We start from the raw sequence: 25610 nt of genomic DNA on the forward strand, positions 1-25610 counted from the left end.
TTTATAGCTTTATGATCTAACGCGTAAGCGTATGAGGCGGTGCAGTCAATATCAGTGATCTTAATTGTATGATTTGCGATCAATAATCTATATAAACGATCCAATTTTTCAACACTACTCGTCTTGATATCCGGATGTCCAGATGTCTCTGGTAGTCTATGTACCTAATGTATGTTAACTTAAGTAGATGCTTGCTTAAGCTATTCGTTTCATATAATTCATCAAAGCCAAGTAAGTGCAAGTTCTTTTCCTCGTCTTCAATCTGTCTGGTCCGTATGCCGTCGTTTTCGTAGCTGGAAACTAGCGTCAGATTCATATTAATTTATTCACAGGAAGAAAAGTCGGAAGACTGCCTAAAGTGCCTTCAATCTCCTAGAGTTAATCAACTATCTAGGTTATAGCTCTGTTAATTCGCCACGTTAAAAGGACCCACTCTATCATAGAACTGGGTTTTGACAACCTCTAATTCTCACGATCTACACTTTGCAAGTTGTGTAGGATTTGCGCCAGACACCATGACTACGCACAATGTAGTGCCAAGTGAGTAAATATTAATTCGCCTTGTGGGAGGCTTTAGTTGACCATATGATAGGACTCGAAGATTCTCAAGTCTACAGCTACCAGCCGTATGACGAGGAAGAGGAGTGGGCACTTGATGACGCTCAAGAGAGGCTACGCGCGCATTATAGTAGTAATATCGGCCAGCAGCAATACCATGACCTCGGCACGCTGGGAATCGGGAATCCTGGATCCTCTCTTCCAGCTACGCCGGTTTCTCTTCCTTATCCAATTATCATCCCCCAACGGCGGCCCGGACAACGTGCCCGCGGGTTCATCAGAGCCTACGCGCCCGATTTAATGGGATGTGGCATTGACCAGCCTACATTTATGAGGTTTCTTGACGAACTTGATAAGGCAACGGCGTCTTCTCCGTTAGTAGGCGCTATCAACCTTGCTTCAAACATGGCCGGTTTTATTCCATCCGCCATAGGATCTACGGTTGGACTAGCTGTCCAGATAACAGCCGGAGTATACCAGGAGATGCGGAGTCGTAAGAAGTGCGTAACGATATTCTCATCCGTTTCTATTTTATCAGATTAGCTTACCGTATGGTTATAGCCAAAACGCATTTCTCTTAAAGATGAATGACGAGCTTTTCCGACCGCGCGGCCTGTACTGCTTCATCATGGCATACAGCCCGGAATCCAATAACACTCTAATACAGCAAGATCTCAATGCCGGAACTAGTAACCGGGAAAATTCTCACAGTGAGTTTCGAAGTAATGATGGGATAACGGGTCCGATTGAGTTCCCGGCCTCCGCAGAATTGGTCTTCCCTGATTTGGAGGACACCTCTAGCGACGAGGAAGGGGATGAAAGCGGTACGAAGAGCGGGTTTTCAAATTCGTTTGATGGTTTCAACGAGCGCAAAGATCTTAAGGCTCAAAGAAAATATGTAAGGTTAATATCCCTTTCGGATCATCAAATACTTATTAACAATCACTTAATAGCTGAGAAAGAACCCCACCAGTGCCCTCAATCCTCTGATGGATCCAAAGGTTGAACTTACGCCAAAAGACCATAAGAAACAGCAGCGTAGGCTCGAGAAAGACGAGCGCAAGCGCGAGAAGCACGAACGAAAGCGAGAAAAACGGGCGCGTAAGCACCCCGAAAGAGCCGAGAAGGGACCACGCAAGCGATTGCTACGAAAGGTATTTGACCTTCCTTATTATAAATATTGTCTATCGTATTAACTAACACTCGCAGGATATCTTATATATGATGATAATCAATATGCCATCTATTCAGGAGATGGAGGATGCGACTAGGCTGGCTGAGAACCCACCTAGATAGGAATCTTCACTGAGGAAAGGCAAGTCACAAATGGAGATAGTTAGTTACAGATTTTGAAACTATTGGGATAAGTTATTAGCCATATTCTACGATCTTCCCGTAATAACTTTCCTTATGCAACGTAAGTGCTACCGTGTAGCTCAGCGACATCGATCTGCCGGGAAATTACATGATCTGAATGACGATGGGTTCAATATATTACCAAGCTAATCAACGTTATCATAAGGGAAACTTGACTGCCGGGTAGTTTTAATACTAATCCAGCTGCGAAGCCGTTGCCAGTTTTGACGCTGCATCTCCTGCCTTCCTTAGATAAATATCCGGCTCCATATCATCGTCGATTCCTAGGAACCGTTGATTCGTGGGTAGCTCCCTATTCCTTAGCAAAGGGAATATCGCTGTCCCTTCGTTTACCTCGTCAAACATAGCACCGAATATGAAATTAGGCTTCAAGTTAACAGCACCGTCTAATTGCTTTTGGTAGAACGTGCCATTCCACCTAGGGAAGTGATCAAATGCCTCGCTTGGGTTCGCGTTACTGCTCGAGCCTCCTGGCCACACGACAATACTGCTCTCTAGTCCCAGCTGCTGTAATGCGTTTCTGTCTTCGATGGCCTGTCTTCCATCGTGGAATTCGTCATAGTTATTGATGTCGTAAGCCCCCACAGTCCAGGGCTGTATCATATGTGCCAGCTTGTAGACTGGTCCAAACCCGCCAGGCTGATCCGCGGCTAGCTCTGCGTGCCACGCTTGTTGGACTCCGAGTATCACGTACCAACCTGCATTCTTCAGCGCTGTCACTATTGCTATTCCATCATCCGCGGTGACTTCCGTCACTATGCCAAAACCCCATATCTCAATGACAGGCTTTCCGTTATGATGCATGTATGCTGGCGATGAGGTTATAGAGTCGAGAGCTTCTAGATCTGCTAAAAACGTATTGGTGACGTTTGTGGAACCCGTTGCTGCACCATTAAGGTCGTATTCGATCGCGAACCCACGCCCATATTTCTCAGCGGCCGTTTTAGCAAAGTTCAGGATCTACCTTAGAGTTAGGTTATTCTTAACTTTACGCGGTAGGGTAGGTGCTGCGCACGTTAATCCAACCTCCGTTCGCTTCGTTGATATAGCCATAGAACCTTTGGATAAAAGCGCCGCTGATACCGTAGTTTGCCATCATATTAAAATGTAGGTCTACAATCCCCTTGCAGTCGTTCGTGTAGAACTGTGCGGGTTTACCGGTTGGGAGAGTAAACGATGTGTCAAAGAGGCACTCTTCCGGATAGCCTGTGATATTAGGTATCATGTCAATACCGACTATGGAAGAAATCAGTATAAGTTCTGGATCAGGTAGCGAACTCCTCACCATGGCCAACCTCAGGTGTCGGTGTGTCTCTATATACTATAGGTAAGTTTCTCTGGATATCTTGATGCGAACTTAGAGCCTTACGTTGTCCAGTGCGAGTTACCATTATCTTCGAACGGTTTTCGAAACCATGCCTGGTATCCGACGAATAGTTTCCCGTCTAATGTGGAAGTATCGATGATTGAGGCTTGAAGAGAATCTTCTTCGGCAAACACTGGAATGCAGGACCCAATACCCACGAAGCTTACCACACTTATCCATCGCGACGAAACCATTGTATATGCGATGTTCGATATAACAATAAGTTGCAGAATTGACCTGATTTCTATATAATTCATTAGTCAATACAGATAAAATCCCAACTATTTATATTTTGAACGTCATCGAACTCTATGAATAATATACTTTATATTCGGAATAGTGGTATCAATATTGGTCAGCTTGCTGACGCTTGCCTCTCGGTTTATAATCAAGCTATTACCATCCAAGCAGCCATCTTATGTCAATAAGGTAAGCTTATATTGAATTCCCAAAACTAATCTCAAATATCATATCACGAGGTAATGTAAGAGATGTGGAAAGAATTCGGATATTCCTCGAGGAGCTCTCGCCCAACTATCGAAGTTGAAACTGTATACACTAAAGGTGTCATTTATTCTAGTTGTCTCCCCTTGTATCCTAGCACCTCATAAGTTGTTTACCCTCCATTATGATCTTTTAATCGACTTTAGCTTTAGCCTTTCCTGTTCGTGGCTCGCTATGAGTAGTGCTTACTCTAAACCAAGGCTACATTTCACGATCAAGGATAAGTTCGAGCGAGGATTAACTTCAACGATACACAAACATAAACGAATAAAATTACAACCGATTACCGCTGGTTAAATCTTATTTGATGATTTACGCATTATATATCCCGACTGTCTACGTGCATATATCTAATAAGAAGGGCATCAAGATCAGTAGTAGCCGCTAAAAGTAGGAATATCTAATACTCAGCTTTACTACCTTGATGATTTAGGCCGATCACGTATAGGAAATTAAAGAGTTATTTTATTTATGTCATTATATCCTAACTGTCAGGCACTCAGCCAAATTTTGTATTCCAACTTTAGTTTTGGTGCACCTATTTGCACCCCTATTTGAGGTGTCTTGATGCCACATATAATTCTCTTCTACGCCTTTTATAATTCTTCGTCCGCCAACTATTCACGAGAAACAAATTGATCCTCGCGAAAGTCCGATGAATCTCGAGACGACATAGATTCCGAGGAAACCTCAATTCATTAATTTTCACTTGCTCCCATTTTGCACACCCTTGCCGAATATAGAGCCGACTATCTCCTCGGATCGGGTAGCTAAAACAGACAGCAGAGTATCGCTTAACTAGAAAGCAAAGTCAGCGACGCGCATAAATTTCTGATGGGTTAAAATAGACTCACTCCATGTGTTCCCTCGCAACAACCTTGAAGCCAAATGCCGGATCCTGGCGCCACTTTCCCAGGGGAAAACTGCACGCTGTAGTCGCGCGATACCTTTACCGAGCGGTCGTTAATCTTAGCTTCTGAAAATTTCCGTCCAACTATGCCACTTGGTAGAGCTCCGTTTGACTCGGAAGCTTGAGGTAGCAAATGAGCCACGTCTTCTATCATAGTCAGATGAGACTGGCGCTGGTAGCCTGTTGCTGCGATGACGAGATCGACATCCAAGACTTCTTCTTCCCGCGTGCCGTCGTGAACGGCAGTCTTCGACGTTAGAGGACGAACTGTGAGCCGCAGCTGATCAGACTTGGTGTCTAAGCCGACTACATCTGTAGTACCTAGGATGCGATGCGGCCATTTTCTTTCGTCGGTCCCAAGTTCGCGTCTTTGATCGTACATTTTCTCGTATAGACGCTCGATAAGCTCTAGCCGGACCACTCCGTAGTTGGTGCTCCGAGCTCCCTCTAGTAGGGTGTATCTGTCTTCGGCAGATCTTTGATAGAGGGAGTTCACAAACGAGGGGTTGAAGATTGAATTAACGCTATTGGTAATTAGCTTCCCAAAAAGAAATTAAGTCTATGTAAGGGAGACTCCTCCGAAAATCTGAGGTTGGCTTACAATGGTGAATCGTCGCTGGGTTTCAGGAATTCGGAGCGCATGATCAAGGATGTCCGAGAATTCGGATATAGGACTTGAATGTTGTTAAAAATCTCGGCGGCGCTCTGTCCGGCTCCGATAACAGCTACTCGGTAGGGAGAAGCTGGATTTTCTAGAATCCTTGGCACGAGATGCGCGTATTGAGACGAGTGGATGACTCGAGGGTGATTCGAAGGTAAGCATTTCGGTATCGATGGTTGTCCACCAATAGCTAGAAGAACGTTCTTGGATCGATAAGTAGTTAGTTCACCAGTTTTATGATCCTTCGACGTAACGGTAAAGGTGGAAACCGATCCGTTGGGTTCGAGCCCCTTTACAGGAGAGACAGACACCACTTCGCTGTTGTATTGGACGACGTCGTCGAAAAAGCTGGCGCACCAGCGGAGGTAGTCCTCATATTCGACCCTCGACGGTAAAAACGTATTTAGATTTGTGAACTCAACCAGCCGGCCGTTCTTGTGGAGGTAGTTCAAGAAAGTGAACTGCGAGGTAGGATCCCTTAAGCTAGCCATGTCTTTGATGAAAGATATCTGCATTTTTGCGCCAGGGAGGAGCATTCCGGCGTGCCACGCAAACCTTGGCTGTTTCTCTAGGAAAAGAACTTTCGGAGTCGACCCGGTGCCCGTCTTGTGGAGACTACCATTGTCGATGGCGTCGTGAAGGGCGACTGCGACCGCGAGACTAGCTGGTCCGAATCCAACACAGACAAGATCATGCACATCTTCTGTTGACGTCTTCTTTAGGTGCGACTTGTTATTCAGAGAGCTATAGGCTGACAACCGGGCTGGTTGATCATCAGTGTCGCTCTTTGGAAAACCATTGCTGGTTGGGCCGTCATCATGACCGTCTAATAGACTATGCGGTGCCATGATAGTTATTTTATTGGACTAAAACTGCCCGCTGTTGTTCGTAAGACGGGTGGCGAATATGCGACGCTGTTTAATACGGACTCTGCAGACTTCTGCTAAGTCAGCATGTACCTAACTAGAGGAACAAGTACTCCGCAGGTATTTGATGATGTGACCTTAGGTTCCGAGGTCCCGTAAACCAAACGAGGAAGACTACTCGTCAACTATGTTGACAGAACTTCGGAGCCAGAAAAAAAAAGTTCAAGAGGACTAAGAATAAGGGGCTTCTCACGGTACAAGTGGTTAGAGAAGGAGAGAGTCAGTAAAATAGTCGTAATTGGGTTGTCCGAATGATGGTGCAGCCGTTCGAATATATATAGAGCGGGCCATGTCTTACGCATCCTTGTCTAGATCGTGGAAAAGTTCCAAGGCTAGAATTCGACATGCTGTAAATCGAATGGCCTGACGCGCCATGCACATCAAGTAGGTAGTGAGAAGATAATGAATAGGCATGTTCCAGAACTAAGAACGAGGTATAGTCACAGCTATGTAAACCTATAAGAGCTAGTACCAAGCGGGTAGGTACTAAACAACCGGGAACGATGGAGATCAGCAGCTGCTTAGGACCCATGAGGGAGGATACGAAAGGTTAGGTTAGGTAGGTACTTAGGGATGTGACTCAATACCTAATTTGGCCGCGTGTGTTAGGACGTAGGTAACTGAGCGCCGGGAGTGATTAAATAACTCGGTCTAGCTAGAACTGTGTATTCCCTGTCCCTACCTGTCTCGGTTTGAGGATTCAGTGTCGGACGGGAAGCGAATCGAGACTAGAGCAACCTGGCGTCACTACGCTAGCAGTGGCATTTTCGAAGACCAGCTCAGACTTTGCGGGATGTTCCCGCTGTACCTTCAACTTGTGACACATGTAATAGCATGCACCGAGTACGAACTTAGCTGGCCTCGGTCTTCAAACCTGGCACTGGCTGAGGGAGACGCAGCCAAGAGGAGACCGCAGGGATATTAGTCTGGCGACATCGGCGTTATCTTCGGATCAGATAAGATGTCTGTGCATGGAGACCAGATGGTGCCGGCATTCCCCGATGACGGCCATAGTTTTTGTTCGTTACTTTAACCCGTTCCTTTTATCCTTTTGAACCCTACGGCGAGTTGAATATATCTTGTTAAGCACATCACCATTATTATCTACTTGGAGACTATTTGCAGGAGTTCATGGTAGGTAAGTAAACAAGCATTATGTATTATATTCGTTGCTATTCCACTTGGTATTGTTAATTGTCAAATTGCAAGCTATTACTATAATAATATTATTCTAAATTATATATTCGAGCTATTTTAAATAAAAGAGGTTTTAGAGTAGGCATACGCCTAACTAGTTCTTCAGACCTGCTCCGCCCACGCCACTCTATCCGTGATCGATACACAATGGTAACTTCTTTCAAGTTCTAGATATCGGGGCTCCGTTAGCTACTCCTATTGTTACATTTACGAAGAAACATCACCTCGTAGTAATACTCACATCCCGGACAGATAGTTACATAGCTGCGTTGGAAACCTGTGTTGCTCTAGCTGGGTACTCTAGCTGGGTACAGCTCTTCTCTCTCGTTACTGGTAACCTGGGGTGCGGACCAACAGCCCAGAACGGAATGGAAGTTGGGATAAACTAGCTAGTTAATAAATTCATTACCTAAACGACAATGACACGCCATACTTTATGTAATTTTCGGCAGGTTTTAAATACGGTTCATTATATAACGCCGCGGAGTCCTTATGCCTGGAGGGGATAGTTAAAACCCATAGATCAACACAAAAAACCCCACACGGCGTTCCAAGACACGTGAATAATATATGAACATGGAAAAGTTAACCGAATTCGAGAAGAAAATTTTATTCTCCTGCATCGTGGAGTGGGGAGGGTGGTCGACTAAAAGACGATTGGGGTGTGGAATGCATGGGTTCTTTGGTTCATAAGTCGCTAAACAGCTCTTAATAGATCCACGATGCAAATTATCTGATGATCTGATAAGATCATCTCAAGATCTCATCCTGGAAGTGGGCGCCTTGGCGATGCCGGGGTCCTGGACGAATACCGGAGCTACCTAGTATGATTAAAATGTCCACGTTACGAGGTATTTTGCGACGAATGTTTTTTTTCGGCGGCCGAAGTTTACGAAATGAATATTCATTTTTGAGATGGTTCTAAAAAAAATCAATGAAGCATTAACCACCATCCATAACTACTTTCTACTTTGATACCTTAGGTACATATATATCCGTGACCCCTAAGATGCTGGAATAATAGAAAACTAATACTACTCTTCAAGATCTATAAACTTAGAATTGGTTAGGAGGCAACTCCGCGCAATAAAACGGTCAACTCTATTCGTCCCCGCTCGACCGGCAGGGTTAGGTATGGTTGTACAGCAGTAGATCAAAAGCCACACGTAATTTTCTAGTGTTGCTAAAATTTTTACCGAACCAGTTTAACGAGTTGGTACCTTAGGTAAGGTCTGCAGTCTCATTTTGAAATAGTCACCTTTTGATTCATTACCGATTTACTGGAAAATTTAGAGTCTGTATATACCCAAGATTGTTTACTCTTACATGCTTACCATCTTCCGTTAGGTACTTATATGAGTTTATGAAGTGAAATATGTAAGCGTCAGCTTCATAATATGCAGAGATACATAGATGTTTACTATGCTATCCCGCAAAGCTCCAGCTACATCAGAAATGCCGGGTCTCCGAGATAGAGCCAATTAACCTAGATAATTCTATAAGGGAATGCATGTACTCTATGTAATCGTTGGAATTCATATACATGTCTGATGTACGTCAAGTACTTTGAACCCTTGGCAAGGTACTAGGAATTAAGGTAACTCTTCTTAGCCACTCACCTAAACCGCAAATAGAATGTAAACGTAATGGAATTGTTAGGTACTAGTCGAGAGGGGGAAGAAAAAGCCTCATAAGGAAAACCGCCGGCCACAACTTCCTTCATCTAATACATATGCTTCTAAGTGTAACGGCTCGTCCTAACTTGGCGCTCGAATTTACCAAAATTAACCTTTCTGGCACATCTGCGTATCGTGGCGGCCCGAACGTACGGGTAAGGCGTCCTCAAGTACATTGTAGACGGGATTTTGGACTGTTCCTGCGTCAAGCCACAAAAGCCACTTCAACTGTGTTACCTTAACCTCTATCTGTATCTCGAGGTGTAACTGCCACGAGTACGTACGAGGAAATAGAGGTATCGCGTCAGATTTTGAGTTTGAAGGACATGTGGTTGCAGTTACTTTTATAACGTGGCAAGGCTAATACATATCCACAAAGCAAACGTATGCTTTGGTCTTATCTATATTAGCAGCTTCCATCAGCTTCCTCGCCAGTTACGCGAGAATCGTCTTAATCATAAACTCCCATCATACGCTTATCATCCATCCGCCGTTACGCCATCGCAGTGACTACAAAGTGACTACTTTGCTCAGAAGTGACGGTAGAGGTAACGTGGTTTATTACCATTATCCTCTCTCGTAAAGCGCATATCTAATGAAAAACGTCATTCGTGCCTCGCTATGGAGCTAGAGATGGACTTGAGGGAACTATCCATCTTGAATCCCTCTCCTTTGATCCTTGAGGGGCCAAAGCTACTTCACGATCTAGTAACAAAGTCGAGCAACGATAGCCTGCCAGCTATAGATTATCACTGCAGCACCGGTGCTGGATTTAGCGTCACCTATCATGAACTTCACTCTGCAGCGACTGCGCTGGCTACGCGTATGCTCGAAATCTTGCGACCACCGGATTCGGTTGACTGCCGGGAACGGCTTGTCATACCAATTCTCATCCCACAGTCGCCGGCGCTGTACGTTGGGCTCCTCGCTATTTTGAAAATCGGTGCTGCCTTTTGCCCGCTGAACGTCGATATTCCGCAAGATCGTCTCAAATTCATATTGAGTGATGTCAAAGCCGAGCTCGTTCTAGTTGACTCTAAACTTGCAACGAGAATACCAGACGATGATGCTTACAGGATCCTGCCGGTCAACCGATCGTTGGACCTCTTGCTGTGTAACACGGGACAGCCGGTACCCTGCAGCTATAGGGTACCCGAGCCTGATGACCTGGCGTATGTCATGTACACATCCGGCTCTACTGGGACGCCAAAGGGGGTTGCGATATCCCACCGTGCAGTGACGCAGAGTTTGCTTGCCCACGATCGCCACATTCCACCATTCGCTCGCTTCCTCCAATTCGCGGCGCCCACGTTTGATGTGTCTGTGTTTGAAATATTCTATCCGTTGTTCCGCGGTAGCACTCTCGTGTGTAGCAGTCGCGCGGATATGCTATCTGATCTTCCCGGTGTTTTGAGAGATTCGCGCGTAGATGCGTGCGAATTAACACCATCCGTTGCTGGCAGTTTACTCAAGAAGAGGAGCAATGCTCCCGAGTTGCGTCTCCTGCTGACCATCGGTGAGATGCTTACCGAACCTGTCATCCAGGAATTTGGAGGTGACGATGACGAAGGCAGCCTGCTCTGGGGCATGTATGGCCCTACTGAAGCGACGATTCATTGGTAAGTATTCCGCAACTTTTCTTGTCGCGTTTTGGAATACTCATGCGAAAGGTTGTAGCACAATCCAACCCTCATTTTCCAAGAAATCTAGCAAGAATAACATTGGAATTCCTCTCGATACCGTATCGGCATTCATAATAGATAGCGATATTCCAGAATTTCGGGTGCTCCCTCTCGGCCAAGTCGGAGAGCTCGCAATCGGTGGTAGTCAGGTAGCCATTGGATACATTAATAGACCCGAACAGACTTCGGCCGCGTTCCTCGATACGAGTTGGGGCCGAGTGTACAGAACCGGAGACAAAGCTAGAATATTACCGGATGGCACAATAGAGTGTCTTGGCAGGATTGGTGGCGGCCAGGTCAAGTTGAACGGGCAAAGAATCGAACTCGGAGAGGTTGAGCATGCCCTCTTGCGCACGCCGGGATGTCACGGAGCTCTTGCTGTTATAATCTCAAACGTTTTGGTGGCCTTTGCGGCGGTTGAACGCGACGCAAGATCGACAGGGATGAGGGCGGCAATTTTTTCCCAATGTAGATCCTGGTTACCAGCCTTCATGATCCCTGCTGATCTGAAGATCGTGGAACATTTTCCTCGGTTGCCTTCGGGCAAGGTCGATAAGAGATCCCTCATCGAACAATACGAAACTTCGACTTCTCATGATTCCGACGCGGGGGAAGCATTCGAAGATGAATTGGAGCGTCAACTCTGCGAGACCGCCGAGGTTGTTCTCGGACAGCGCGTCGCTCCGTCGACGTACCTACCCTCCTTAGGAATGGATTCCTTAGCGGCCATCGAATATGCATCAGCCATTCAGACCAGTGGAATTACTATCGACACTATTAGCATTTTAGATGTGACGACGGTACGGGAGCTTATTCGTGTCATCAAAGACCGGCATAGTGAGGTACACTCGTCGAGCTCGACTCAATCTCCCCTTGACCAGCTTGATCAAGGTTATTTAGCGGATTTCTTAGCATCTGAAGCCGCGACACAGGTACATCCTAGGGACGTCGAACGTGTAGAGCCGTGCAGTCCTCTTCAAGAGGCGATGGTCGCGGAAACTCTAAAGGACGCGAGGCTATATATAAATCAGACTGAACTCCGATTTCCCAATCACCTTACGGTCGAATCGATAGAGTCATGGTTCGTCGCTCTCGCTCAACGTAATGAAATTCTACGAACTGGATTCGCATATCTCAATGACAAATTATACCAAGTAGTTTGGGAGCAACTCGAAGATAGCCAGATTGAAGTCCTCAACCATATATATTCTTTTGAATGTGCCGACGTTGAGCATTTCCTCCGTCGTCCGTTCAAAATTAGCATCGTACCCAGCCACGCATCGGCGACGTATCACGCTGTTGTGATAACCCTGCATCATTCAATATATGACGGATGGACAATAGATCTATTAATTGAAGATCTTTCCTTTTTAGCACGAGACGAGCCGCCAGTGGATAGGCCTCAGTTCAGGAAGGTATGCCAGCATCTAGCTGCTCCCTTGGAAAATGAGATTGACGCGAAAGAATTTTGGGCGGGGAAACTTCGCGGCTATGCTCCTACATCGTTGCCTAACTTTAGAACCTCGGCCGTACGAGAGTCCCAGATTATAACAGCGTACAAGGAGATTAAGGTTGATCCCATACTAGTTAGAGACTCTGCGCTTGGAGCATCTGTCGGATCCCAGGTCATATTCCAGGCTTGTTTATCCTGGCTCTGGGGGGCAATCAATGGCGTCAGTGACACCATAATAGGATCTGTATCATCCGGTCGGACTCTTCCTATTGCCGGTGTTGAGAAGATAATGGGGCCGTGTATGACAACCCTTCCCATAAGAACAATCTTGAGCGAATATACTACAGTTATAGAGCTCCTCCAGGGCATTCACATGTTCAATCGGGAAACGCTCAGATATGGCGGTCTTTCTCTTTCTGATATTAAGCGAGCTGCTGGGATCCCTCCTGCTCAAAAGCTCTTCGATGTTATATTCGCGTACCAGGAAACTCTTGCCAGCCGCAAACGGATCGACAACATCGTCTATGAAGCTTGGCACAAGGATGCGGTAGAGACAAAACTTCTCGTCGAAATAACTCCTTCTGACAGTAGTTTCTCGTGCCAATTGACATGGCATTCGGACGCCTTCTCGCATCCCCAAGTCGACGTCTTATTTAGACACCTTGATTCTTTAGTTCGCTATTTTATTGAGAATGGAGACCGACCACTTAGTAGTGTCTCGCGATGCTTTCCGGTTGATGACCTATCCCGTCACAATGAGATTCCGAAGACTCTTCAAATAGCCTCGAGCTTATCAGAGCTTGTAGAGGAAGCAGCACTAAAATATTCAACTAACGACGCCCTGTGCTTCGCGTCGTTGATCAGCACTTCTGATATGCAGTCACATAACTTAACCTACCGGGAATTGAATTCGAGAGCGAACCAGATAGCGAACTATCTACGGCAATCCGATATTGTGTCAGGAGGGATAGTCGCGTTAGTTATGGACAAGTCGCCGCTACTGTACTGCGCTATTCTCGGGATACTCAAGACCGGCTGCGCGTATCTCCCCGTCCTTCCTAGTACCCCTCCGCAGAGGATACAACTGATTTTTAAGCAGGCCCAACCTCAAATCTGCCTCGTCGATGAATCCTTTCCACGGCAGATTGCTGAAGAAGTTTATTGTCCAGTCGTTAATATGTCGAGCGTGACGCTTTCTGAATATCACGGCTGTAATCTTGAAATCCCTAGGGATCAGAACGATCTCGCCTATGTCATTTACACTAGCGGAACCACTGGGGCCCCGAAGGGTGTCTCAGTTACTAACGCGAACATTCTAAGCAATATTGAAGCGTTATCTCGCATCTACCCCCACGAACCCTCGGACAGAATGTTGCAAGCCTGTTCTCAAGCATTTGATGTATCCGTATTCGAGATATTTTTCTCCTGGGCGAACGGCATGTGCTTATGTTCGGCTACTAACGATGTCTTGTTTGAAGATATCGAAAGCGCTGTGCGGACATTAAGAGTGACCCATCTCAGTATGACGGTCACCGTTGCTTCGCTTCTAGAACCTAGTCGGCTGCCCAATGTTAAAATGCTCGTTACATCAGGTGAGCCAATGACTGATGCCGTGCTAGAAACCTGGGCGCGACGGCTATGGCAAGGTGCGTTAGTACCCAACTGTACTCGCAGGATTCTACTAACGCTACTAGGCTACGGCCCGTCGGAAACGACCAATATATGTACCGTCAGAAAGGTATCTCAAGGTGATTCGTCGCCATACTTAGGATGGCCTCTCGAAAACACCTCGGCCTTTGTTTTCTCTCAAGATTCTCCAGAGCTGATGCCCCTGGGTTGTGTTGGCGAATTGTGTTTCGGGGGCGACCAAGTCGCTGCAGGCTACCTTAATATGCCTGAACTGACCTCGACTAAGTTCTTCCATCATCGTGAGTATGGTCGCTTATATCGATCCGGAGACCTCGGTCGTATGTTGCCCGATGGCTCTTTAATTATCCTGGGGAGGATCGACACTCAAGTGAAACTCCGAGGACTGAGGATCGAGCTTCAGGAGATCCAAGCAATCGCTCTAAGGAGTAGGCTTGCCAAGGCCTGCACGAGTGTGCTTGCTACAATCGTGGGTGCTTCTACAGAGCAGCTAGTTCTGTTCTACGTTCCTACTAGTCATGAACGTCCCGGCTTTAGCATATTGCCTATTACAGATCCGATAAGAAAGTCAATTGTCACGATACAGCAGACGCTGCGGGATGCCCTGCCAGATTACATGGTGCCATCTTTCGTTATTCCAATATCTACTCTACCATTGACATCATCTGGGAAAATCGATCATGACTCGCTACGTTCTTCCGCTAGCGACCTCTCCGGCGTAATATTAAACTTATGCAGCACTATGCAAGATGTTGTTGAAGATTCCGTCGAGTGGACCGAAATCGAGGTTTTACTGGCGGGAGCTATTTCAGAGACGCTGCGTGTCGAGAAGAAGGTAATCAACCGGTGGGGTTCTTTTGCTGCCCTTGGAATAGACTCAATCTCCGCGATACCTCTAGCGCGGAGGCTTCAAACAATCCTAGGAAAACGAATTCCTCTATCCCTTATTCTATCAAATCCTAGCGTCGGACGACTTGCTTTAGCCATCGCTGAGGATACATATATGAAAACTGTCCGACCTAATGAAAAAACAGTCGCTCTGCCTCAGCCGCTGGTGGAAGCCGTTCGGAGACGCTTTGATGACCGGGGAGAGGGGTGCGTGGAGAATATTCTTCCGTGTACCCCTTTACAAGAAGCCATGCTTTCGTCTTCTCGATCGTCTTCTGGTGGGTCTTCTTACTGCAATCAGATGATATTCCGGCTTTGCCTGCCCTCGCAGACTATAAAGAAATACTGGGACGTGATGTTTAAACGCCATGGAATCCTGAGGACATGTTTTGTAACAACTGAGGATGCCCGTCATCCAATGGTCCAAGTGATTTTGGCGTCCCATTCACCTACGTGGAAGATTGTCAAGGCAGACAAGGCTAATTTCCAGGATCTGATATCCCGGCATGGAAGCTCCCTTCCGAGTGCGCTTGACAATGGTGAGCCTCCAGTATCCCTCTCCCTTTTCCAACTTGAAAACTCCACAGAGTATCTGTCATTTGTTTGTCATCATGCCGTTTATGATGGTGTCTCAATGAAGCAGCTCCTTGCAGAAATTGAGGCGGTATCACGGCACGAGCAGTTACCGGCTGTTCTACCTTTTGAATCATTCCTTCAGGAAACGCTTCCTATACATCCCAAAGCGGATAGTTTCTGGGAAGAACAATTGCATTCATTTTCCCCATTTCGGTTTGGCAAGTTAACCTCAGTTAACCATCCTAACCCATATGTAATATCGGGAGATACATCACGTCGTCCATATTCCTCCGTCGCGGCTCGTGCACAGGAACTAGGTGTTTCATTATTACCATTATGCCAAACGGCTTGGGCTATTACGCTCTCTCTCTTGCAAGATAATCGTGATGTCTGTTTTGGAAACGTCGTGAGCGGCCGCTCTATCGCCATAGACCAAATCGATACCCTTGTAGCGCCATGCTTCAATACTGTTCCTATGAGGATGAATATTTCCAATTTCAAGTTTCCTCATCAGGTTATGAACAAATTCCAACGGCTCAATATCGAAATGATGCCATATCAGTTCACTAGTTTACGACATATCCAGACACGACTCCGGTTACCATATCTTTTCGATACCGTGCTCATTGTACAACCGCAGGGTTATGCTTTAGACGGGACGGTCTGGTCATTGGAACAAGAACATGGAGCCATGGATGTAAGTTATTAATTAGATGCTGCTTATTTATACCATTGAGCTAAATCAAGGAAAGGTGCCTCTTGTGTGCGAGATCACCCCTTGGCAGGATCGAGATATACTGACTACGCAACTACACACAGATCCGTGAGCTTCAGACCCCACATCAACTTCACTTCCGGTGTGATGCTTACCTGTGAATAGTTCGATCTTCTCGCGCCATATTTCATCGCTCATATTAGATATCTTCCAGGATGTTTTTGATGCCTGTCTAGAACGCCCATCATCGCATATGCCAACCATTTCAAGCTTGCAAGCCGAACAGCAGAGTCAGATTTCCAGTTTATCAGCATCGCGGGAACTAGCAAGAACGGATGCAGGTTCCGTGGCACCGGATAAATATGAAATCGACGAATCCTGGAGTAGAACTGAATTGATTGTTCGTTCGGTGCTAGCTAGACTAGTAAATATCCCGGAGCAGAGGATTGGACGGCACGTCTCGCTATATCGCTTTGGTCTAGACAGTATCGGCGCGGTTCAACTGGCAACTCTTCTTCGTCGAGAGTCATGCGTCATATCTGCAGTAGACGTAATTGAGAATCCTACCTGCGCAGGCATCGCCTCTCACCTAACGACCCCCGATTGCGAAAAGGCGCGATTCGTGTATGGCTTCAGCAGCTTTCAGGATACCGTCAGTAAGTATCTAGATAGAGATCCGAAATTACGCAAAGACTATGAAGCGTTGCTGCCATGTACCCCAACACAACAGGGTATGATATCCCAGTTTCTTAACTCCGACGGAACGCACTACTTCAACTACGTAGCCTGGGTGCTGCGAGCAGGAGTTGATTCTCGCCAAATCGCCAAGGCATGGATACAGCTTGCGGCTGACTGCCAAATATTGCGGACTGGATTCGCGCCGATTGATCACAAGGACTCCTCTTATGCGATGATAATTTACCCCGTGGCTGACTTCTCCGCTCCCGTGTCGATTCGACAATCTAGCTCCTTCGATAATTTAGAATGGCGTAAAGGTGTCGTCGTAGAGGTTCTCGAAAACCTTTCGATACCACCCTGGCAAGTCGTCGTCGTCGTAGACCACGAACCCGGCCGATCGACTATGCATCTTGCTATGCATCACGCATTGTATGACGCAAATTCATTACGATATTTACTTCGACGATTAACTGAAACACTATCGGGTGTCGCGAGCGGGGATTCACCTTCGATCCATTCAGCTCTATCAGCTTGCCTCGATCCCGCACATTCGGAATCAATTCCGGAAACATTCTGGAAAGCGAAAGCCGCCGACCTCGTTATTAGTAAATTTCCGGTGATGACACCACTTCATGTCTCTAACGGTGCTTCATTAACAGTATCTATGACAAGCAATATGTCTTCTAATAATCTTCATCGCATGTCTTCCCAAGCAGACGTTACGGTCAGGGCCGCGCTACAGGCAGCTTGGGCCCGGGTGCTTTCTTCCTATCTTGGGGAGACGTCTATTACATTTGGAATTGTCCTTGACGGACGTTCTACGCAGGAAGAACGAGATGTAATATTCCCAATGGTAACAACTCTACCTGTTGTCGCGCGTAACTTTCACTCCAATGCCGAGCTTCTCGAAGACATGATGCGGTACAATACAAGTCTACGTCGGCACGAACGTACGCCCCTTTCTAAAGTGCAGCGGTGGCTCGGCCGACCTGGTAGCCAACTTTTTGATACTATAATAGCATATCAAACTACGGATAGAATCGAAATTGAGCATCCGTGGGAGATATTGGAGGAGGCTGCATCAGTTGAATATGCGGTTGCACTTGAAGTCGTTGAGACGACTTCGGGGATACTTCAACTGTATCTAACGCACCAAGCAAATATTTTGCCAACTGAGCAAGCACGTCTTCTCCTACGACAGTTCGATACCTTACTCGCTGACCTTCTCACATTCCCTCGGGGTCATTCCGATAAGCTTCCTCGCCTCACACCCGATATATTCTCTATTCTTCCGGCAGAAAACCAGCAGATTCCACCTCCTGCAGACCTTTTACACCAGCTTATTGAAAATTCCGCCCGGCGCATACCAACATCCACTGCTCTCGAGTTTGTTAGTGAGCTAGGAAACCCGGTCTACACCAGGCGTTGGACATATCGCGAGTTAGACGAGATGGGAAATCGTGTTGCTGATATGCTATCACATCGCAACACCCCGCCAGGTAGCATTGTCGCAACATGTTTCAACAAGTGCCCAGAAGCTTACTTTACAATCCTCGGGATTCTGAAGGCTGGATGCACATTTTTGTCTCTTGATCCTAGCGCCCCAGTATCGCGGCTCGAGTTCATCTTAAGCGATTCCGCAGCCTCTAGTCTACTTATCGAACCGTGTTTGAATGATAGCTTGGATTTAAATACAGCCGTTCCAACTTATACGGTTACGGAGCGTGAACTCTTGAATTTTTCAGCGTCGCTAGAGCCTACTACAATATCCCCATCAACTCCGTGCTATTGTCTTTACACAAGCGGTACGACAGGTATTCCGAAAGGTTGTCTTATCAGTCACGATAATGCTGTTCAGGCCATGCTTGCTTTCGAGCAGCTTTTCTCTGGTCACTGGGACGCGCATTCTAGATGGCTACAGTTCGCTTCGTTCCATTTCGACGTATCCGTCTTGGAACAGTATTGGTCCTGGTTTGTAGGCATCACTGTTGTTGCGGCGCCAAAGGACCTAATACTCGCAGACATAACCGCTACGATATCAAGTCTAGACATTACCCATATCGACCTAACGCCAAGTCTAGCGAAGCTTATTCATCCTGATGAAACTCCGAGCCTATGTAGAGGCATTTTCATTACCGGAGGTGAGCAACTTCGGCAAGAGATACTGCAAGCGTGGGGACCGAAGGGGGTCATTTATAATGCTTACGGTCCCACGGAGGCTACCATTGGTGTTACCATGTCCCGAAGGGTTCCTTCTAATGGTAAACCATCTAATATTGGGCATCAGTTTCCGAACGTAGGCACTTACGTGTTAGAGCCCGGTACCGAAATCCCAGTACTTAAGGGTGGCGTCGGAGAGCTGTGCGTGTCTGGGAGGCTTGTCGGCCTAGGGTACCTAAACCGGAAAGACCTCACCGAAGAGCGTTTCCCGGTACTTGAGCGATATGGCGAACGTGTATATCGTACAGGCGATTTAGTCCGCGTGCTTCACGATGGCTCATTTGATTTCTTAGGCCGTGCCGACGACCAGGTTAAGCTACGCGGCCAGAGGCTCGAAATTGGCGAAATTAACCACGCCATTAAGTCCGGTCTCCCTAATCAAGTGACGGATGTAGTCACCTTAGTTACAAGATATCTAGGACAAGACAGAGATCTCCTTGTTTCATTTCTAGTCCCCGACGTAGGCTCGCGCCGCCCTACCGATTTGCAAATCGCCTCTGATCAGATATCACTGAACTTGTCTCGCGCGGCGCTCGCAGCTTGCAGAGACCGCCTTCCTGGATACATGGTTCCCACATACGTTTTCTGCATACCCTTCATCCCTCTGTCGGCAAATAACAAAGCAGATACGAAACGCTTGAAACAGCTCTTTGCAGAGCTACCCCATGATTATTTACGAGATGTTACGACGGGCTCAATCAGCTCTGAGAGAGCGATCAATGAAAAGGAACGATTGATAGCGCTGGCTATCTCAACTATCACCGAAGTCAAAGATACCGAGATCCACCCATCGTCCTCGATATTTGAACTCGGCATCGACTCGATCAACGTTGCACGGCTAGCTATTGCTCTTCAATCTCGAGGACTCGCCCTCGCAGCTCCTTCGCTTATTTTACGACATCCTCAAATCAGTCATCTATCACAAGCCCTCACCCAAGCGACCCCTATAACTCTCAACAGGCAAACTCTTCAAATCAAGCAGTCCATTCGCGCTCAATACCATAGAAATATTGGTACAGTGTGTAGGACCTTAAATATCGATCGACCAGACGTGGAATACATCGCTCCGTGCACTCCCCTTCAAGAGGGAATGATCACCAGATCAAAGGCAGCTGAGATTCATTCGGCATATTTCAATCAGTTTCAGATCTATCTCGATGCTAAGGTATCAGTGAGTCGCCTAAGAGATTGTTGGGATAGTATATTTGTCGAACATGCCGTTCTACGGACGACGTTTTTCCCTACTTCGGATGGGTATATCCAAGTCGCAACCAAGAAAACAGCTGTGCCCTGGTTTGAGGTTGATCCAGAAGAAAAGGATATCGCAGTTCTCATGTCAGAGCGTCGAGACCGCTGGATTGTGTCAAATCAGGATATTCTTAGCAATCCTATAGAGATTGACTACCTCAAACATGACGGAAAGCAAATGCTCCTCCTTCGGCTCTTCCATGCCGTTTATGACGGCCGTAGCTTTGAACTCCTGCTCCGAAGGGTCAATGAAAAATACTTCCAAAACCCGCCCGCACATAGCCCTACGTTCTTTGAGGTATTACCCTACGGACCGCTCTTGAAGCATATTGAATCGAGGCCTTTCTGGGAAAGGATGTTTAAGGACAGTTCATTTCAACCAATGCCGGCTATTACAGTTCAGTCCGGGGCACTTGACGTCTCATTATCTCGAGTGATTAGTATAAGCGGATTAGAAGCCAAACGGTTGGCGCTAGGTGTAACACACCAAACCATAGTCCTATCCGCTTGGTTAGTTGCATTACACCAACATCTCGGGTATGTACCCACTGTTGGAATTGTCTTCTCTGGAAGGTCCCTGGTTTTTGAAGGCGTTGAAAACGTAATTGGGCCCGTCTTCAACACGTTGCCATTCAGGGTAGACCTCACTAATCACAGCAATTGGATTTCGCTTGTACAAGAAGTCCAGGAGTACAGTACTTCTATACTAGAGTATGTGCATACGCCACTTCGAGATGTACAGAAGTGGTGCTCGAAAGGAAAACCATTATTTGACATCCTCTTGACATTTGACCGAGACGACGTCCTCCCAACAGCGGAACATAGATCATCATTCTGGTCATCGCTACACTCGACTGGAATTCCTGACTACGCACTGGCGCTCGAGGTAGTCTTATTACGAGACCAATCCCTGCAGACCAATATTGTCGCTCAGAAGAATATTGCTACAGAAGATGCTATCAGCTTTTTACTAGAAGAGTTTAGCCAGGCTCTCATAACCTTGGCCGATTCAGACAGTGATATGCCGCTTCCGAGTGGTCCCACGGCGTCAAGTGGGTCAAGCACTGTATCGCAAAGTTCATACTTGGTGAAGTCAAATCTTTCAAACCCGGAAATACATGGATCCAAAATATTCAACAATTCCAAAGCCCGGGAAGCTCGGCATGAAGTGGCCTTGTTAGCTGGATTGCCAGATGAAGAAATCCAAGAAAATACAAGGTTCCTTGAGCTTGGTTTGGATAGCATTGATGGTATTAAGCTCGCTGCGAGGCTCAAGAAAATTGGCATTCGAATTACAATTAGCGAGCTAATGAAAAACCCTACCTTTAAGAGTATTGTCGATTCCCATATTATAACAGACAAGAGCGGCGATGACGATAACGACGAAATCATTAATCTAAACAGCTCGAGCGCCTTCTTGAGGCGATGCTTGGTACAGGATCTGAAAGATCTTCATAATGTCACAGCTATTCTACCGCCAACGCCATTGCAAGATTTCATGGTAGCAGACATGCTGCTATCTGACTTCAGACGATATTTCAATCACGACGTACTAGAAATATCGCAAAATACAGATATCAACCGACTAAAGTCGGCCTGGACTACAGTATATGCCAACTCTCCAATTTTACGAACGACGTTTTCAGAGATCGACAGCCCAAATAGTAAAGCCGCATACTGTCAAATCGTCCGAGACCAACCCTTCGAATTTGAGCCGACAGTGGAGCTTTCCGATTTAGACGACATCTCGACCGTGATTGAGCGGGCCCGCGACAGAGCAGCAGCAGCCAACGGAACGTCAGATCTATTTCAGCTCGCCCTCGTAAATACTCCAAATGGGCGTTATCTTGTCCTCTCGGTCGCCCATGCCCTATACGACGGGTGGTCAGTCGAATTACTCCACAGAGACGTGCAAGCAGCGTACGATGGTCACTATTACCCTCGAAGCGCATATGAGCCGTATCTTGCTCATCTACTCTTTAGCTTCTCGACCGCCGGTGAGAGCTTTTGGGCCGACTACCTAATGGAGGCTCGTCCAACTATCCTCCGCCCTATTATAAATCTACCTAGCAGCCACACACCAACAATATATCGATCGGAATTGCTATCTGCACTGGACCCTCGAAGCGTGAAGGCGCTATGTAAAAGGTACCACATCACGCCACAGGTCCTAGCTCAGGGATGTTGGGCACCGGTGCTCGCTTTGATTTCAAAATCCCTCGACGTCATTTTCGGCGTAGTATTATCAGGAAGAGACACGGACGAGGCTCGAAATTTATTATTCCCTACCATGAATACTGTACCTCTAAGAGTCATACTTCACGGAACAATAGCGGAGTATTTCGACTACTTACAGGCTAGCATGTCAGACATCATGGAATTCCAGCACTTTCCACTTCGAGAAGTGCAGAAATTATCCAAATTTAAGGGACAAAATATCTTCAATACACTCTTCCTCTTACAAAATACTGGAGATCATACAGTCGGGTCGGATAGCGCCATTCTACGATCAGTTCGTGCATCGTCCGCTGTGGATTATCCCGTGTGCGTTGAAATGGAGATCACTGAGAAGTCGGTGGTGTGGCGCATAGCCGGTGACGAGCGTTATATATCCTCAGAGGATACGAATCGAATTCTTGCCAATGTTGAACATGTTCTAGGATATTTTAGCGGAGATCATGCAGATATCCTCGAGTTTGACATGTCAGATAAGGTGTCCGTTTGTGGGTTAGAGCCGTTCGAACCGGACAGCGATACTATTGACGGAATAAAAACAACTTTGGATGACGAAGCATCACGAGAAATAAATGCCGCGAGCTTAGAATCACCAGTGTTGGAAGTTTTGTCTGAGCTATCGGGGATAGATAAGCACATTATCAGCCTTAATCATTCCATATATTACCTGGGTCTGGATTCTATCAGCGCGATCAAAGCGTCATCTATGATCCGAAAACGGGGTCTAGACGTTTCTGTCCGTGATCTACTCAAAGCAGCATCTATACGCGAAATAATAGACCAGGTAGCAAGTCACGATAAGCAGTCAAAACCTCACCTTACCGATTCGCCGTTACGACTCGACTCAATACTTAAACAAGTTGAAATCGATTCTCTTCTCAAGGATGCCGGGTTAGATGAAGCTGATGTCGAAGCTGTTTTACCAGCTCTACCCATGCAAGTGCACATGCTAAGTACCTGGCAAAACACGAATGGGCTTCTCTTCTTCCCGCGATTTACTTTCCAGCTTCATGGAAACACCAGCTTCGAAGCAATCTCAGAAGCATGGTCAATCCTTATATCTGAGACTCAAGCATTCCGAACACACTTTGTCGCGACCAAATTCACCGAGATCCCCTTCGTCCAAATCATTATGAAATCAAAGCCAATAGATTATTCCAAGCGCAGCCCGCCGGATATCGTACAGGATCACCAGGTCTACGAGGAGTCCGTGACGCCCTTCTTCTATATTCACGTTGAGAATTTAAGCCGAGAAAATTACCTTATGCATCTACAGATTCATCATGCCCTATACGACGCCATCAGCCTACCAATTTTAATGAGCCGTTTCTCGGAGATATGCGAGAAGAACCTGACACCAACCCTAAGCACTTATCGACCAAGGTGGTACGAGTTCGTGTTGAATCACTATTCCCCTACTATACAACAGCGAAGGAGAAAGTTCTGGTCTGCATATCTTCAAGGAATAGCGCCAATGCGCATACTGCCTCCGCAAAATACTTCAGCAAATATTCAGAAGACTAGAGTAATATCACTGTTTAGGCGCAATGAGATAAACGACGTGTCGAGAGTTAAAATGGTAGGTTCAGCCCACGGGGTGACGCTGCAGGCGCTCTTTTTTGCAGCCTACTCAAAGGCTTTAGCAGCTATACGACAATCTGACGAGCCAGGCGAACATGATAGAGACGTTATTTTCGGAGTTTATCTCGCAAATAGAACAAGCTTTACTGGCATTGAAGATGTGCCATTTCCGACGTTGAGCATCGTACCTCTTCTCGTCAGAAAACCATTGACCCAGTCAGTCCTTAATTTAGCTATCGAGATTCAAAAAGATATTCTTGAAATCAGCAGCTTCGAAAATACTAGCGTGAGCTTGTGGGAGATTTACGCTTGGACGGGGATACGGATTGAGAGTTCTGTCAACTTCCTCGCTACCCCCACGAGTCCAAGCACCGCATACACGACGCGCAGTGTTACGATGACCGAAATATCTGATAATCCGATATCAACCCCCGATAGGGACGGCTCATCGTGGAGCGCTCCACGACCAAATTGGCGCTTTACGTCACAAAACGAAGCGATGGAGGCGTACATGGTGAGTTCATTCTTATACATCCAAAACAGGTACGCGGCGACGCTAACGTAAGATATATTAACAGCATACACTGGATGTCGAAGTGGCCATACGTGAGGGTAAGATGGATATTGGCATATTCAACCCCCCCTTTCTCTCAGAGTCCCAATCCCAGAAAGTAATTGAGGACATTATCACTATATTGGAGGCTATTCATTAGGCTACGGTGAGCAAAATCTTCGAATGTCACTATAGACGACTTAGACCAGTTGCTTCCTGATATTACAAACAGCAGATAGGAAGTCCGACTGAATGGACTTAAGAGGCTAGTTTAATTGCGACGATTTTCATATATCTCTCTTTCCAGTAACGACAAAATGTTACTTTCTTTCTCTCGATTCTATCTTATAGATTCTTAACCCTCCATCCCGTCGTGCGGTCTTGTTTTGCCTTTATCTTAAAACCCATATTCGTTTACTACCAGATTATAATTTATACTATATTACACGAGGACAGTATAAGATAATTAACACCACCTACGAGGTAATGGCATTACCAACCATCCTTGGAGTTGAAATGGCAAAATCATACGATTCGCTCGGTTGTTGCTTCTTGAGATATACTACATCCCCGCTATTATGTAAACGTTAGAGTCCATCGCACAAGACAGGATAGGTGAGGCCGTTTCTTCATCGCCAGATGGATTGTCGCAGCCGCAATTAACGCATACGAGATTGCCAAGTTCGCTCGAGCACCACCTGCTGAAGCTAAGCCGATGAGGCAGTTAGAACCCCTCGTATAACGCTACTGTAGGTAGGTAATGTCAATGCTATCGTGTCATGTATTTATCATTAGGGCGAAAGGATGACCTAAAGAGGAAACAAGCTCACTAGAAGCCTCGGTGAGTATATCTACAACTAAATCGGCGAAAGAACCCACTTACTCAAGAGCAGAGCATGTTTCCCCCATACCAGCATAGTGTTACCTGGCTACGAACAATTGGGGGTTCAGTATGCCAA

At 46.4% G+C, this 25610-nt stretch overlaps 4 protein-coding genes across 6 annotated transcripts; 2 read left to right on the forward strand and 2 right to left on the reverse strand.

Moving 5' to 3' along the window:
- Positions 1–515: 515 nt before the first annotated feature.
- Positions 516–1854, forward strand: GL218_08251 (uncharacterized protein; the record flags this gene model as incomplete). Of its 2 annotated transcripts, none has more annotated exons than XM_033585047.1 (5): positions 516–540; positions 593–1058; positions 1102–1456; positions 1512–1712; positions 1768–1854. In XM_033585047.1, 5 exons carry the CDS (start codon positions 516–518, stop codon positions 1852–1854), a joined length of 1134 nt encoding a protein of 377 aa, XP_033440811.1. The 2 variants fall into 2 exon arrangements, with proteins under 2 accessions (XP_033440811.1, XP_033440812.1); XM_033585048.1 differs by having other exon boundaries at positions 1120–1456.
- Positions 1855–2109: 255 nt separating this feature from the next.
- On the reverse strand, positions 2110–3495 carry GL218_08252 (uncharacterized protein; the record flags this gene model as incomplete). Its single annotated transcript, XM_033585049.1, has 4 exons — positions 2110–2895; positions 2951–3171; positions 3221–3249; positions 3305–3495. The coding sequence occupies 4 exons, from the start codon at positions 3493–3495 to the stop codon at positions 2110–2112; spliced, it is 1227 nt and encodes a 408-aa protein (XP_033440726.1).
- Positions 3496–4510: 1015 nt separating this feature from the next.
- On the reverse strand, positions 4511–6224 carry GL218_08253 (L-ornithine N(5)-monooxygenase; the record flags this gene model as incomplete). Its single annotated transcript, XM_033585050.1, has 3 exons — positions 4511–4603; positions 4660–5239; positions 5317–6224. The coding sequence occupies 3 exons, from the start codon at positions 6222–6224 to the stop codon at positions 4511–4513; spliced, it is 1581 nt and encodes a 526-aa protein (XP_033440814.1).
- A 3572-nt stretch (positions 6225–9796) lies between these two features.
- Positions 9797–24811, forward strand: GL218_08254 (Hydroxamate-type ferrichrome siderophore peptide synthetase; the record flags this gene model as incomplete). Of its 2 annotated transcripts, XM_033585052.1 has the most annotated exons (6): positions 9797–10794; positions 10853–13956; positions 14005–16118; positions 16174–16244; positions 16302–24612; positions 24677–24811. In XM_033585052.1, 6 exons carry the CDS (start codon positions 9797–9799, stop codon positions 24809–24811), a joined length of 14733 nt encoding a protein of 4910 aa, XP_033440817.1. The 2 variants fall into 2 exon arrangements, with proteins under 2 accessions (XP_033440817.1, XP_033440816.1); XM_033585051.1 differs by having other exon boundaries at positions 10853–16118.
- Between the last annotated feature and the right edge of the window lie 799 nt (positions 24812–25610).

This window comes from Daldinia childiae, assembly GCF_008694065.1.
Source record: "Daldinia childiae strain JS-1345 chromosome Unknown Scaffold12, whole genome shotgun sequence".
Taxonomy (NCBI): Eukaryota; Fungi; Ascomycota; class Sordariomycetes; order Xylariales; family Hypoxylaceae; genus Daldinia; species Daldinia childiae.